This window comes from Podarcis raffonei, chromosome 6, assembly GCF_027172205.1.
Source record: "Podarcis raffonei isolate rPodRaf1 chromosome 6, rPodRaf1.pri, whole genome shotgun sequence".
Classification (NCBI taxonomy): domain Eukaryota; kingdom Metazoa; phylum Chordata; class Lepidosauria; order Squamata; family Lacertidae; genus Podarcis; species Podarcis raffonei.
In genome coordinates this window covers 86,098,026-86,114,540 of record NC_070607.1, presented here as the reverse complement: position 1 = coordinate 86,114,540, position 16,515 = coordinate 86,098,026, and the positions used below count along the sequence as shown (strand labels likewise).

At 48.8% G+C, this 16,515-nt stretch overlaps 1 protein-coding gene across 1 annotated transcript in view; it reads right to left on the bottom strand.

Moving 5' to 3' along the window:
- Positions 1–2,954, bottom strand: part of VAPB (VAMP associated protein B and C) — a 44,849-nt gene extending 41,895 nt beyond the window's left edge. The window contains exon 1 of the mRNA XM_053394356.1: positions 2,410–2,954. Within this exon, the coding sequence (XP_053250331.1) occupies positions 2,410–2,467 (58 nt within the window). The 5' untranslated portion in view covers positions 2,468–2,954. The remainder of the gene's footprint in view (positions 1–2,409) is intronic.
- Positions 2,955–16,515: the final 13,561 nt, after the last annotated feature.

The window sequence follows — 16,515 nt, the reverse complement described above, 5'->3', positions numbered from 1 at the left end:
AAATGTGCCAGAAACAACAACGCAAAAAACCCAGTTTTTCAATATCCCAGGAAATTTTATTTCTGTTGCCAAGGTCAAAGTAAAAATAAAAAGGGTGGATACAGCATGGGATTGGAGCTCATTTGCCAGTTTCACTCAACTCAAACAGGCCTTAATCTTCATTTAGGGTGGTTGTCTTACTAGAGACGGTCATGAGATCACAAACAAATTAAGCTCTAACCCAGAATTATTGGGTATGCTAGCACCGATCTATGGCCTTCCGGGTCTGAACCTTATTTACTTCAATTGAGTGCCTAATGAGTCATAGAAAGATGGCATCTCCAAGTTCAGTGTGTGTCTATTTTTAATCTCACCTTACACCAACAGTTCCATCACATATTCATTAGATCTGTACGCACACAAGTGTGCCTATATGGACATGCCATGTTTAATGAAGCAGGATTGAGTCTGGACTTGCCTCCACAATTAAACCAGCGTTTTCATATTCCTCAGATACATATTATAATGGCTGCTGTCTCACATGCATGTATGTACCGCTGATGTTTCATCCACATGTTTATAACTGAACTGCAGCTTGCAGTAAAGTGACAACTCTTTTCCTGCAAGGAGACCAAGTATGTGCATGAGGCAATTAGACAAAACAATTCGCCCTATTTCCAAATACATGTCTAACTGCAACATCATGGATGTACGTTTACTCAGAAGTAAACCGAATTCAGTTGGACTTAGTCCCAAATAAGCATGCATGCACTTATTTACGACTTACTCCTAAGTAAAGGTGGAGTCTGGGAACAGGAGCAACACCACTGCAAGAAGAAACGTTTCTGATCCACTTTATAAATAAGTCTGCTGGTTGCTGCTGTGTAATCTCACCGTATTGTATTACCAGCAGCCCTGTCCATGAAAACATCAGCGTTTGATTTCTAAAGTATAAACCCGGTATAACACCCTGAATCAGAGGCACGTATTAAAAGGCCTCTCTTTAGTTAGGATTCCAAAAACAGCAGATGTTTTTATCTTAACATGCAAAAGGGGGAAAAGGAGGAGTCAGCCGTTTACTGTTACACACTGGGCCAAAGGTCTGAGAATTTATTGCCACACAAAGTGAAACCCGTTCCACACTTTCAGGCAGCTGTAAGGTTGCCGCAGGCAGTTAAAAGCAATGTGACTCAACCCCAGCAAGATAAAAATTCCAATTGTCATTCAGCTACCATCAATTGACAACAGATGCCCACGCAGACTCACCTGGGACTCACTGGCCACAGTGGGGCTTCTGAGTAAGCATGCACAGGATTGCGCCCTAAACCCTTAATCTGTTGCAAATGTTAGGCATGCTTGCTTGACTCCTACTGAACTCAATGGGACTTATTTCCGAGTGAACGTAATTGGGATCAGGCCGATCAACGCACCCAGCGCTAGCCAGCTACCTTACAAGTGTGACACGTCATGAAGCGCTATTTGTTGCTGCTGTGCTGCTTCTTCACATCCACAGCACACGCTTCCCTGGGGAGCCGACCTCACTGTCCTGACCCCCACCAGCGCGCGATTGTGCAACACCCGTAATTGCATTTACAAGTTTGCAAATGTTTGTTTTTCGTAAGAATCGGGGAGCCTGTCAAGTTTCCCGAGACGCATCTTCTGTGCCTTTCTGCAAACGCAGATCAGCCCCGTCATTGCCGCCGTCAACGAGGGATCCGTAGGCCCCCGCCCAAACCAAGGATCGAGAGATGCTCCCCCATTGCACCGCGGAGCATCTACAGCCTTAAAACTGGGCAAAGAGATCCCATTCTGATCCCTCTTGGCTGCTCCCGCTTCTGAAAGGCTGCTGCGCCTGGCAAGGTTTTTCTTCCCCGGGCACCCAGGGATCGAAGCGGAGGAGAGGCCAGGGCCCGAGCAGGCCCGAGCACAGGGGGAAAGCGCAAATGCAACAAGAAAAACACCCCTCTCTCCGCCTTCCTTTGCACCCGAAGGAGAGAGACGCTTCGAGGGCTCCCTTCGCATCCCCAGCGCCCCGAGCGAGGGAGGATTGCGCAGCAGCAGCAGCCGGGCGATGCCGGCGCCCTGGGGACCCCGGGGAGGCGAAGGCGCGCCCGCCGCGCGCGGGTCCCTTCCTCGACCACGAAGGACATTTCAGCAAGCCCTGCGAGCCGAGCGCGGCCGCCGCTGCTGCTTCTGCCCAACCCCGGCGGCCCCCGGAAAATGGCTGCCGCTGGAGCTGAGCCCTTTCTGGCAAAGCGGCTGCAGCAGAGCGCGCCGCCGGAGGAGCCACCTTGCCTTTCCGTTTCAGAAAATGAATAATAATAGTAATAAAATGGGGGGAAAGAAACCGGCGGGGGGAGGAAGGGGAAGGCGAGGAAGCGTCGCGTGGCTGCTGCATGGGCGGCCGCCCCCTCCCCGCGCCCTCCTTACCTTTGAATTTCAGCTCGTGCTGCGGTTCCAGACTCAGGACCTGCTCGGTTTTCGCCATGTTGTTGCCGCTGCTGCTGCTGCTGCCGCTCCTCCTCCTCGGCGGTGGAGGCACCAAGCAGGGTTGGAGAGGGAACAGCAATATATATATATATTATATATGAGATATATATATATATATTTATATAAGGTTGCGATTTGGAGGCGGAGGGAAGGCGAAGAATGCACACACGCCAGGGACGCACCCGCGGCTGGTTGGGTAAGAGCTCCTTGCTTAGAGGAGCCTGGGAAGGGAAGGGAAATAAGCGCGGAGGAGGGAGGTGGCGGCGGCTCCGGTTCTAGGGCGGAGGGAGGTGGGGGCGAGAGGCGGCAGCACCCACCGGAGGCTGTTGCACACAGCGAGGGGAATAAGCCGCCGCGCGCGCCCCCAACGCGCACACTCGCTCGCTCGCCGACGCTGCTGCTGCTGCTGCTTCCCTCCCTGGCAAGGAGGCGGGGAGGACGATGCAGCAATGGCAAAGGGGGAGGGCGGAGAGGGAAGCTGCAAGCTGACGTCTCCAGCCGGCACGGGCGGAGTGGCGGGGGGGGGGGGGGGAGGCGGCAGCAAGAGGCAAACCCAGCGCTCGGGGAGGTGAAAGGAACGGCGCGCGTCATGCTGGGCGGGGCTTAAAAGGGAGCCGGGAGGAGGCGAGGGCGCACGCGCCGCGGAGGAAGCGCGCAAGGAGCCGCGCGGGGGGCGGGGGAACAGGGGCAGAGGGTTTACTCGGGAGAAAGCAGTAGGGGGCCCAGCTGGCATTCGAGTAAATGAGCATAAGCATTGCACACTTTGGGTTTTGTTACATACTCTGGACAATAGGGAGGCGTCCTATGCCATTATTATTATTATTAGTGAAGGGAGAGGTGTAGGGGTTGCACTTTGTGCCTAAGAAGGGTTGCTATCAGTAATCCCTGCACCTTGTACCTGAAGTAAATTCCTGAAGTAAATTCAGTGAATCCTCTCTTAAATCTTGCTTTGCAGTTGCTAGCAAACAGCAGCAAGGCCATTTCCTGTGCTTGCCAGCTAAGCAGAAACCGCATCTATTTACCGTATGTGGTCAGACAGGGCAAGGGGGCCACTTCCTGCACACGCTTCCTGTTGCAGTAACTCAAGAGAAGAACACACGAACAAGGGAAGGAGGGGGGGGGTTAGCTAGCCAAACACCTATATGCCATATAAGGAAATAAGCTTAACCTTGCTAGCTGATTGGAGAATTTGAAGAGGTGGGAAGAGATGGGCAGACTCTCAGGTATAAAGATGCTTGTTTATTTGTATCTATGGGCCAGTCTTTTGGGAACGATCCCACTGGCCACCTCTGTGCACAGATTTCAATAAAACTTTTTTCTCCAAAGAAGAATCTTTCCTGGTGCTTTTTGCTCTCTCTCTTCGGCCCTGGGGACGCAGGCAAACGATTCCCTGGCAAGGATAAGGCTTCAGCCTTCATTTTGGTGCGTTGGCCGGGAAATTGCCCCACCCCAGGGGGCCGGGGAGGGCCAGGCCCGACCTCGGTGAACAGCCCCGGACCGGCGTTCGCGGCTCCAAGTGCGCACCCCTGCCTGTTCGTGGGGGGAGCCGGCCACACCGCTCCGGAGTGGAGACACCTGGTCGAGGGAGAAAAGAGGACGGCCGAAGGAGAGGTCCGCAGCGGAACAGGTAAGCCCTAAGGGAGAGGGCAAGGGACGAAGCCCGATCAGCTTCGCCTGGCAGTGAGCAGTAGAGTGCCGCCAGGAAAGGGTCTGGCTGTGAGCAGTAGAGTGCCGCCAGAAAAGGAACAAAGGAACTGGCCGTGGCAATAAGGTGCCGCCCCGCCAGACAGGGACGGGAAAAGGGAAAAGGGGAAACAGAGGTGGCAGTAGAGTGCCGCCAGTAAGGTTGGGGAAAGGGGAAACAGAGGGAAAATTATATTGGGGTGTGTTTTGTGTGTTGTGTGCCAGATACTCCAGTGGTTGAATTGTCAAGTGTGGGCCGGGGCTTAGCGTCCCCTTGGCCGAGCGATTGCAGGATTGTGCATTCCTTGGCAGCGTGAGCTCGTCCAAGTCACAATCTGTAGTGTGTGGAGTGTGGAAGGATTTTAAGCCCGGTTAGGAGCGGAGTATCTGGAAAATGGGGTCTGGGGGCAGCAAATGTACCCCTTTGCAGTGTTTCTTGAGCAATTGGAAAGCAGCCACGAAGAATGACGATTGGGGCTTTAAGTTGAAAAGGGAGCGCCTTAGAACACTCTGTGAAGTAGATTGGCCCACCCAAGGAACTAATTGGCCCTCGGAGGGCAGATTTAATTTGCAACTAATCAACCCACTATATCAAAATATCTTGAACGTCCACCCAGACCAGATCCCTTATATTTCTACCTGGAAAATCAATGTAGAAAAGAATCCACCGTGGCTGAAAGCCTGCCGAGGCGACGCCCCACAAAATACAATTTGTGCAGTCTGACCGGCAGGGAAGTCAGAAAGGCCCCCCCCCCCCCCCGGTGATATCAGAGCCGGAAGGAGAAGAAGGAGAAGAGGGGGAAGTCATTAAACCGCCGCCACCCTATGCTCCACCAACTGCCCCTCTAGCGAATCCCCCAGGCCCAGGGCCCCAGGACCAGGGAGGAGCCGGCCCTCAGCCTGAACCCTCCAAGGTTGATGAATTAGAGAGCGAAGAGGAAGAGGATGATGAGGAGTTTATGAAGGGACTAATTGAGTTAGCAAAGAAAGGAAAAATGTGGACACAGTATCAGACATTGAGATTGCAACAGTATGTACAACCCTATGCGAAAGAAGTGGATGTTAGTTCCCATTTGTTGGCACAGAAGGAATGGATAGAAGCAGAAACCAGGGCGTCCCTCCATAAGTCCCATAAGGCACAGAAAAAGGGTGGGACTGCAATGATGCCTCTACGCAGAGTGTATGACCCACCAGCCCCCCAGGACAGGGTGGGGAAGCACCACCTTGCACTTATACAGTCCAACATGTGCCTTTTTCAAGTGCTGATGTGTGCAATTGGAGAAATTAGAACCCTACCTTTGAGGAGAACCCAGATGATATTGCCATAAAGGCTGCCTTTGTAGCTCAGGCAGCGTCTGATATTCGCCAAAAGAAAAAATCCAGAAGCCTGAGGGGTTCATCGGCCATGGGCTGGAATAGATGTTGGAAATAGCTCAAACCACTTGCAATCAGAGAGATGAGGAAGCCCAGAGAAAAAAGGAGAAGTATCAAACAAGGAAGTTGATGGCATTACAGGCAGCCACCCCCACCCCTCAGGAAAGAGGAAGTGCCCGGGGAGGAGGGCGAAGCCGTCTGGGGAGGAATCAGTGCGCCATCTGCCGACAGGAAGGGCACTGGAAGAGAGAATGCCCTATTCTATTATTAGGAAGAGATTTGTTGGTAAAGTTGCAAGCCCAAATTACCTTTAAGCCATCGGGAGAAGCCACATTGTCCACTATGTCACTTGGGGAACTGGTTGTGGAGGCACCCCTGAGGGAGTACTGGCGCCTCATGATGGTAAAAGAAGAGGAGGGACCCATCCCCGCCAGTATTCTGGAACAAGTGAACCCCACGGTATGGGCTGAAGGCAACCCCCCAGGAATGGCAAAGAATGTCCCACCAATAATCGTGAAGCCCAAGCCATTTGTCAATCCTGTTGCAGTAAATAAGTATCCCATCCCACGAAGGGCGGCTGAAGGAGTGTGGGTGCATCTAGAGCGACTGCTCCAACATAGAATCTTGAGGCAATGCCAATCACAGTGGAACACCCCTTTGTTACCAGTGAAGAAAGGAAGCAGGCTATTATCCTGATACCAGAGCCAAAGAACTGCAGAGAACTCCGTGGCTTTCTGGGGTCTGCAGGATTTTGTAGGATATGGATATTTAATTACAGCATCATTGCCAAGCCTCTACATGAGTCAACCAGAGGAACTGAGAGAGACCCCTTTGTTTGGGGCACAGAACAACAGCAAGCCTTCGTGGATTTGAAGAGGGCACTACAGCAAGCCCCAGCGCTTGGCATCCCAAACCCTGAGAAACCCTTTACTCTATTCGTGGATGAGGACCAAGGGACGGCGAAAGGGGTTTTGTGCCAAAATTGGGAAGCTGGCAACAGCCAGTGGCATACCTATCTGAGCGCCTGACGCCTACAGAACAAGGCTTACCGCCATGCATGAGAGCAGTTGTGGCAGTAGCCACCCTACTGAACAAAGCAGACAAATTTACTTTTGGCCAAGACACTGTTTGTGTGACCCCGCATGCAGTCCCAGCTCTGCTTGACATGAAGGGTACCTATTTTCTCTCCCAAGTGAAGATGAGAAAGTGCCAGATGTTACTGCTGCATCCGCGTTTGAAGTTCCAGGTTACCACCGCCCTCAACCCAGCTACCCTGTCCCCGGTAGGAGAAGGTGAGGAGCAGATGCACGATTGCATTGAAGTAATGGATGAAGAATATTTTAGCAGGCCTGACCTTAAAGATGAAGCAAACCCCCACTGGCCTTCATGGTTTGTGGATGGAAGCAGCTTTGTTAAGGCTGGACAGCGAAAAGCAGGCTATGCAGTGGTAGCCTTGGAAGACCAAGTGATCGAAGTGCAGCCACTCCCGCCTGGAACATCGGCCCGGCTGGCATAAATAACAGCGCTCACCAGAGCCCTGACCCTAGCAAAGGGACGGAAGATAAACATTTATACTCTAAGTATGCCTTTCTGACTTTACATGCCCATGGAGCCTTGTGGAAGGAAAGAGGTTTGCTTACCTCCAGAGGAAATCAGGTGGCCCACCCACAAGCCTTATTGAACTTCCTGGATGCAGTATGGGAACCTGAGGCAGTAGCAGTGGCACACTGTTATGGACACACAAGACTGGACCAGGAGAAGTGGTCAGAGGAAATCGACTGGCAGACAGAGTGGCCAAGGAAGCAGCCCGGGAACCAGCCCCCAGCGTCAGTTATTGGAGCACTGGTCCCTGGAAGGATCTTGAACACCGCTGATAAGCCAATATATACTAAAAAGGAAAGGGACACTGCAGATGCTCAGGAGCTGACATTGTCCGAAGAAGGATGGTACCTTACTCATGATGACAGAATATGGATTCCAGAGTCCCTTTCTCGGCAGATTGCTCAGAGATACCATGAGTCCACCCACATGGGACCAGATGCCACAACCAGACAGCTGAAGCAGTGCTTCTACATAGCCCACCTTTATCAACTGGCAGCCCAGATTTCCAGGAAGTGCCCGCTATGTCAAAAGAATAATCCCAGAACCGGACCCTTGGCTCCCCCGGGGATTCAGCATAGTGGAACTGCACCCATGGAAGACCTTGTTGTGGACTTCACTGAATTGCCCCGCTATGGACTACCTAGGTCAATAGGATCTGACAATGGACCAGCCTTTGTCCACTCAGTTTTGCAATAACCCCCCATGCTAGTCAAAATGTGCAGTTTGATAATTATGTGCAGTAATTCTCCCGAGATTTTTTCTCTTTCTAACAGGTGGACCCAGGCCCACTGCTGTTAAAGTTGCTGACCTCACCCCTTGGGTCCACCACACTTAAGTGAAGAAGGCTATTTTAGATTGGACACTTACGCCAAATCCTGCTAATCCACTGAAGCTAACCATCTCCAGAAGAGCGCTAGACGACCGCCCTGCTAGGGTCACTCCGGACGCTGACCCTTCTACGCACGGCTGAAGAAGGTGGATGGGAGGGGCGCCCGCAGGCAGCGCTCCCACCGTAGTTACCCGACAACCAGACAATCCAGGCGCAGCTCCCCCTGGACTGATTTTATTAAGCCCAGACAACTTTACCCCTCTTGATGTGCTGACCCCTTCTGAACGTCCCTTGAACGCTTGGGTTTATTCTTGTGGTTGCCATTATATCTACGATTCTTATAGGCGACCGTGGGGTTACGCAATTTGCGTTCATGATGGTTGGGTAGCAGGAAAGTTGCTTCAAGTAATAGGGGAGGAGGAGATACTTTGGCGACCCACCCCTACGGGTGAGGCGTTTATAGAAGCACAGTTTCAGTTGGCCTTACAGGGTTAAGAGATGGAGTGGTGGGAGGAGCCATGGACAGATTGGGGTTGGTGGGTAGGAATAATATCTACTGCCCTGCTTATTTGGATGCTCCTGTATTTTTGCTGGCATGAGCGTCACAGGCTCTGCGGAAGGCAAAGGCCTAGTCCTTCCATCCCTTTGATGATCCTCTTAGTCACTCTCATATTATCAGTAGTAGAAGGAAATGCAATGGCCGACAAGCGAAGACATCAAGGGGAGAGGATTATCATAAGATGTGGTGTTGGCCTCAAAGGGTGGGGTTTGTGCTCTGATTCATTCTCATTGCTGCATGTTTATTCCAGATAATAATGTCAGCATTTCTGCAACCATAGACCACATGGAACAAATGATAGCTCGAAAACCTTTGAAACCCTCTGATGCTGGGGATCCGTGGAGTTGGTTGTACTCCTGGTTGCCTGACAGCAGTTGGTTTCGTCATGTTATCGTTTTAATTGCTGGACCTGTTATAATCTTACTGCTTTTCTGCTTCTGTATGCCCTGCTTGATGCAATGTATGCAAAATATGATGGGGAAGATGATGTCCCGCAGGATGGGGCCCCGTGTCATGACCCTCATTGCTCTCCTCCAGGGATACTATGAACCCGAGCGACCAGAACGAACCTAAGTATTAGGTTGTTCATAAGAAGAGGAGGGAGTGAAGGGAGAGGTGTAGGGGTTGCACTTTGTGCCTAAGAAGGGTTGCTATCAGTAATCCCTGCACCTTGTACCTGAAGTAAATTCCTGAAGTAAATTCAGTGAATCCTCTCTTAAATCTTGCTTTGCAGTTGCTAGCAAACAGCAGCAAGGCCATTTCCTGTGCTTGCCAGCTAAGCAGAAACCGCATCTATTTACCGTATGTGGTCAGACAGGGCAAGGGGGCCGCTTCCTGCACACGCTTCCTGTTGCAGTAACTCAAGAGAAGAACACACGAACAAGGGAAGGAGGGGGGGGGTTAGCTAGCCAAACACCTATATGCCATATAAGGAAATAAGCTTAACCTTGCTAGCTGATTGGAGAATTTGAAGAGGTGGGAAGAGATGGGCAGACTCTCAGGTATAAAGATGCTTGTTTATTTGTATCTATGGGCCAGTCTTTTGGGAACGATCCCACTGGCCACCTCTGTGCACAGATTTCAATAAAACTTTTTTCTCCAAAGAAGAATCTTTCCTGGTGCTTTTTGCTCTCTCTCTTCGGCCCTGGGGACGCAGGCAAACGATTCCCTGGCAAGGATAAGGCTTCAGCCTTCATTATTATTATTATTATTATTATTGTTGTTGTTGTTGTTGTTATTATTATTGTTATTATTATTGTTATTATTATTATTATTATTATTTAAAACTGCTCCTATCCAAGAGCCTGTATAGAGTCTTTAAGTGGATGGTTTTCCCAGTAGTGATGTATGGAAGTGAGAGCTGGACCATAAAGAAGGCTGATCGCCGAAGAATTGATGCTTTTGAATTATGGTGCTGGAGGAGACTCTTGAGAGTCCCATGGACTGCAAGAAGATCAAACACATCCATTCTGAAGGAAATCAGTCCTGAGTGCTCACTGGAAGGACAGATAGTGAAGCTGAGGCTCCAATACTTTGGCCACCTCATGAGAAGAGAAGACTCCCTGGAAAAGACCCTGATGTTGGGAAAGATGGAGGGCACAGAGGACAAGATGGTTGGACAGTGTTCTTGAAGCTACCAGCATGAGTCTGACCAAACTGCGAGAGGCAGTGGAAGATAGGAGTGCCTAGAGTGCTTTGGTCCATGGGGTCACGAAGAGTCGGACACAACTAAATGACTAAACAACAACAACAACAACCTATTGGTAGGAGAAAATAACAGGCCAACCAGAGAATATTAAGAAGCAAAGCGACTAGTAAGCCAGATCTTTATTAAACTGTTGCAAAAGGGTACCCACTTATCACATGCAGGAGGAAGAAGGGACCCAGAACAATGCTGTGTAAGCCCTTACATAGACTTCTGCAGTGCTTTTTATATGCACGGCCACACACACACATGTTTGGGATACTCTCATTTTCCTACTCATAAACTGCTTCTGGTGCAACAGGACACCGTGGCGGAAACCAGAGCACATGGAAATGCTGTTTACCTTCCCTCTGGAGCGGTACCTATTTATCTACCTGTACTGGTGTGCTTTCGAACTGCTAGGTTGGCAGGAGCTGGGACAGAGAAACGGGAGCTCACCCTGTTGCTGGGATTCAAACCACTGATCTTCCAATTGGCAAGCCCAAGAAGCGCTGTGGTCTAACCAGCATTTCGAATTGTGCCTGGAAATGGGTCCGTAGCTAGTGAAGCTGTTTCAACAAGGGAGTGACATGCTCTCTGTAATTGGCCCCAGTCTCCATTCTGGCTGCAGGATTCTGGATCAGCTGAAGCTTCCAAACACATCACATAGACGTAGCGAAGGCATGTGACACCATGGCCAGATCCTGCATCCCAAGGAGCTGGTGCAGTAAAGCACTGTGCAAACTGGTGGAATAGTGATGATGATAATATCACAGAAGCAACTTTGCCTTAAAAAAAATTCCTCACCCCCCCAAAAAACCTTTGAAGTTTCAGGCCTTAACTAGGAGATGAACTGGAGCCTTCAATCATAGTATATTAAATGAAATAGAAAATACCATTTACAACAAGGCGCCATGCTCCTTATTCTATTCAGAAGAAAAGCAATAAATTTTATTCCTTCCATCTCGTGGCAGCTTTATCACACCCATTTATTTTCCTGCCTAGTTTTGCAGAGGAGAGGTTGCAAAACCAGATTCTTAGAATGATTTGGGTTTTCCTTGTTTCCTAAATGATTGGCCATTGCTGGTGAAGTTAATTACAATGTCCCGTCGCCATTTCCTGTAGGAACAAACTCGGAAGTTGGCCTATCAAGTTGGAGGCGAAACCGGGCCAGTGGTTTCTGTATTCTCAGAGGAACAATTTGGGGGGAGCCCCCTGAACCCTAGAATTTAATAAATGGTAGGGTTTTCATTATTTGGGATGCGAAGGGAGAAATACAAGCTGGACGGGTATTCCTTGGCTAGCCTATGCAAAGCGACCTGGCCAAGCTAGGGCCATTAAGAAACAACAGAGGGCTGTTGAGAGCTTGCCAGGGCAACTGGTTCTGAGGTGACAGGAAAAGAGAGTTTTTAGCAAGGGTTGCTGGGAAGAAGAAAGACTGGAATCTAGGGATATTCTGGGATCAAATCAGAAGCCGGGATGGCTTTCGTAATTCAGGCACTGTTTCTGGAAAATCAGAAGCCTTGGAGGATATGCTACAGACTGCCTGAAGCCCTGAACCAAAGCACAATACAGTGGTACCTCGGGTTAAGTACTTAATTCATTCTGGAGGTCCGTACTTAACCTGAAACTGTTCTTAACCTGAAGCACCACTTTAGCTAATGGAGCCTCCTGCTGCTGCCGGAGCACAATTTCTGTTCTCATTCCTGAAGCAAAGTTCTTAACCTGAAGCAATATTTTTGCGTTAGCGGAGTCTGTAACCTGAAACATATGTAACCTGAAGCGTATGTAACCCGAGGTACCACTATACTGTGGAGACGCGCTGCAAGCTTATGTTTCAGAGCCCACGTCATAAATAAACCTCAGCTTTTAACCAAGGTCTAGAAGACTATTTCATTTTCTAGTGCAATGTGATGTATAAAAATAGCTACTGGTCTTAAAAATATTTGAATGCAATTGGGCTCATTTAGTATGGGAGCCATGTTTTTCCAGAACTGGCTGCAAACAGAATTAAAGCAGTGATTTCATATGGCACATAATGTAAGTGCGATGTTACTCATCCGTGCCCAGCCCCATGGCTCAGAAACATCCTGTTACAGGTCTTCCTTCCCCTCCTCCAGAGAGATTTATTATTGTTATTATGCTGGCCTTTGGAATTACAAACACACTTGTGTGACGCTGTGACCTGGCAAGTGCTCCCTCCCTATGTACAGGATGTTAGCGTGACACAAAAAATCACTGTGGGAAGGGCAAACAATTTCCCTGATAAAATTGAACAGTTCATAGTTGTCACAGGAAAAGCTTGAAGCACACCATCTGATGGGGGATGTCCCATTCCACAATATTTCAGTATTTATACGCCAGACATCTTACCATAGCTGTCAACTTATAGATTTGAAAATAAGGGACCAGCAGCCTCAAAAATAAGGGATCAGCAGCCAAAATAAGGGATTTTTTGGGCACAGGTATGTTCAACTTCTGAGCCCCACCGAGCCAAAGGCAGAAAGCCCAGCCAGCAGCCAAACAAAGCCTCAAGTGGTGGTTCCCACAGTGCAGCAACCCGGCAAAGGGGATGCAGCAAGGGAAACCACCGTCACCTCTCCGCTGGGAAGCGCTGAGCAAAGGCGAGTCCCCAGGCAACGCGGCCGATTTGATCGGCACAAGGCATGCAAGCTCCACCCCCCAGTCGTTCTTAGACTCCTTATTGGGTGAGCAACGCAGCTAAGCAACACAGTTGGAGCCTCCCTCCTCCCTGGCCTGCAGGGAGGGAGGGAGAGGAGCTGCTTCCTTTGAAACCCGGGAAATTTAAGGAACATCATCAATAAAGGACAGCAGCGGGACACGGCGCTGGGATAAGGGACTTTCCCACCAAATAAGGGACGGTTGACAGCTATGCATCTTACTGGGTTGCCCCAGCCATTCTGGGCAGCTTCAACATATATAGAAACACAATAAAACATTTTTAAAAACCCTTCCCTATACAGGATTGCCTTCAGACAGCTGGGGGTGTGTGTTTGTGGGTGAGATAACTCCATACCCTCCAACATTTCTTGAATGGAAATAGGGAGGTCCTAAGGTAAAGTGGGATGTTCCAGGTTGAAATCAGAAACAGGGACTGCTTCTCTAAATCAGGGACATCCCTGGAAAATAGGGACACTTGGAGGGTCTGTTCTTCCCGCCCAGGATGCCCTCTGCCTGCCCCATATCTGGTGCACCACGCAGGGCCGGGCCTCAGCTGTGTTAGCTTCTCCAGCAGCTTCTCTGGGCTGCCCAAGGGAGGTGACCGGCACCAGCCTCCTAACCATAGATGCTCATTTGCCATGGGCTTTAGGAAACATTAACATCTTTTGTGTGCTAAATATCAGACTCTGATCAGGCATCACTTTAAGGCAGGGGTGCCCAAACTTTTTTCAAAGAGGGCCAGATGCAGTGAACATGTGTGAGGGCCGACCAAAGTTGTTAGGATTCTGTTGAGCTTTTTTTTATGCCAAAGTTGTTGAGTTTTTTCTAGGATTTTACCCCAGGACATGTACTGCCACGGGGGCTGGATTAAATCGACCGGCAGGCCGGATTAGGCCCCCAAAACGGACTTTGGACATGCCTGCTTTAAGGCAAAGCCTAGGTGATAGTCTGTTAATAACAATCAGATAGTAAACCCACAACACTATTTTAAAAATCTAGCTTTGAAAAAAAATTATCGGTTCAACATTCTCTGCTATCCAAGAACCCCCCTTGCTTTAATTTGTCTTGTGATTATATTTCCTGGGACCTCTTTCCAGCATGAAAATAAAACATACCTGATTTTATCTACCACACGACAGCAGTCTTTCCACTGCTGAATGTCTTCCATTTGTTTCAGTAGTTCAAAGGTCCCTCATGATCAAGGAAATGAATGGTGGTTGCACAGCTGTTTTGATCAATAAATCCTGCCCCCACCCCCACAACACACCATGACAAAATTGGACTTTTCATTGCTCTTCAAGCCAAAAAGCTGCCGTTCTACAACACTGGATATTTATTGCTTTGTAATGCAAGTAGAGAACTTGTTCTGGAAAGCAACGAGATATTAACAGGACAGTTGTTTCTACGATGAAGCAGTTTGGAAGAATGTTTGATGGCTCCTTGCACAGCAAATACCGACTTAATGAAATTGTCAACGGGACACATTTCTACTGGATACCCTTTGGTTTAGTTGTCATCCCTCAAGGCATTCGGCTTTATTGGTGTGGGAGCTGTTCACTTCTAATAATATTTTATAGCCAGGTCCTAAGATCTGCTGGGCCAGCAATCTGTGCCTGAGATGGGGGTGTAGTGTGCTGAAATATTTCAAGCAACATAATAGTTTGTAAACAAATATTTTAAGCCTATCACCATAGTTGAAAATAAAAATATTATGGTTTACTAATAACTTTCTGCGGTGCATGCTGTAAATAAAGTTATCTATCTAATCTAGTCGTCTATATCCTATACCATTACATGCTAGTGGCCAAGAAACCAAAGCTTGGGCTCTGAAGAGGATACACAATCTACTCTTTTCACACAAGACACCGAGGGCACCAAGGGCTAGTGTCAGGGACTGGATGAGGAGTGGTGGGAGATTTCAGATGGAGAACCCGCGCGCCCCCATGGAAGTCCCAGAGGAGGAAGGCTCAGAGCCAGGTGGGACACTGCGGACAGGTCAGAGGATGAATTGGGGGCAGAATAGTTGGATGCTGCAGAAGCAACAGGCTTGAGTGAGAGAGAAGAGCCAGAGGCAGGAATCGGTTCAGACTTGGACATGAAGCTGGGAAGGAAGGGCCAGAGGCTTCAGAAGCATCCACAGAGCTTGCCTTTCTGACTGTAGTAAGTTCCCCTCCCCACATGTCTCCAAGGACATGAAGAACCTTGCGTGTAGCAGAACAAAGGGCTCGGTTCCTCCCAGGTGTAGCTTAAGGCTGCTGGGGAAACATCCGGCTGGAGGGGAGACTTAGCAGGAAGTCGGAGGCACAGATATCGTCCGTCCTGGCAACTGTGTTATTGGGGGCCAGCCTTGCATTGACACTTCTCTGCTTGTATGCTGTTTTCTTGAAGAAAGAATCCAGGAAGAACTTTCTGACAGCAAGAGTTGTTTGATAGTGGAAAGGTCTCCCTTGGGAGGTTGTGGACTCTCCTTCCTTGGGAGCTTTTAAAGCAGAGGTTGGATGGCCATCTGTCATGGATGCTTTAGCTGAGATTCCTGCATTGCAGGGGGTTGGACTAGATGACCCTTAGGTCCCTTCCAACTCAACAATTCTATGGTTTTTCATATGGAAATTCCAGAGAAGCAGACATGTTAGCTAAATGCTCAGCTGAGTGACAAGACAAGTATTATTACTGCTTGTTATCAACCACCTCCACTAGCCTGACTATTACCTCTGATTTCATCAAGAGATGGCAACTATATGGTTGTGGCAAACACAGATCCACACTCCTGAAAGAATGGTGGCTGATTAATGCCTTGAGGTCACTTATATGGATATCTCTGTCCATGTATCACTCTTATCAGTGACTGCCTGTGATATCAAGACTATAGACTCTCAGGTATTTGGATTCAAGGCAGGATAATCAATCATTGACCACTGGGGAAGTTTATACACTTTGGCGTCTGAACTGAAGCCTTTTAGAGGGTCTCTAAATCAAATCTGAAACATTCAGCAGGAATAGAGACAATCACCAAGCCCCTGGTTGTTTGTGGCTGTTGTCAAGGGAACTAATTCAACTTGCATCTTTGGTTTAAAGAATTAACATATTATGATGATCTGCAATCTAATGCAGCTCTCCCACCCCAGGGAAGAAGTTTGCAGAAACAAAATCAAGCTATTTCCGGAGGGGGGATGGAGTTATACACAACTAACTGGGTAGTAACAATAAATTTGTAGCCCACCCATCTGACTGGATTGCCCCAGCCACTCTAAGCACTCAAAGGACTTGGATGACTATTTGTAAAATTATATAAGGGTTGTGTGCATTTTGTGTGTGCGTGTGTTTTATAGTACTTCTCTTCCTATTGTGAATTTTTGGGGTCACAGCTTTAACCCTATATAAGGTGGGCTTAAAGAAACAAGTTAGGGACACTGCATTGTGATTTCTTTCCAATTCCATACAGAAAGTTGTCTAATTTCTTCTTTTTATTAAGTAAACAACACAGGCTCCAATTGCACAAGCAGCAGACAAAATCAAACCTCCTGTCTATCTTGCATACCCACCAACATTTCTTTGATGAAAATAGGGGTGTCCTGTTCCATTATTATTATTATTATTATCTTACCCATCTGACTGGGTTGCCCCAGCCACTCT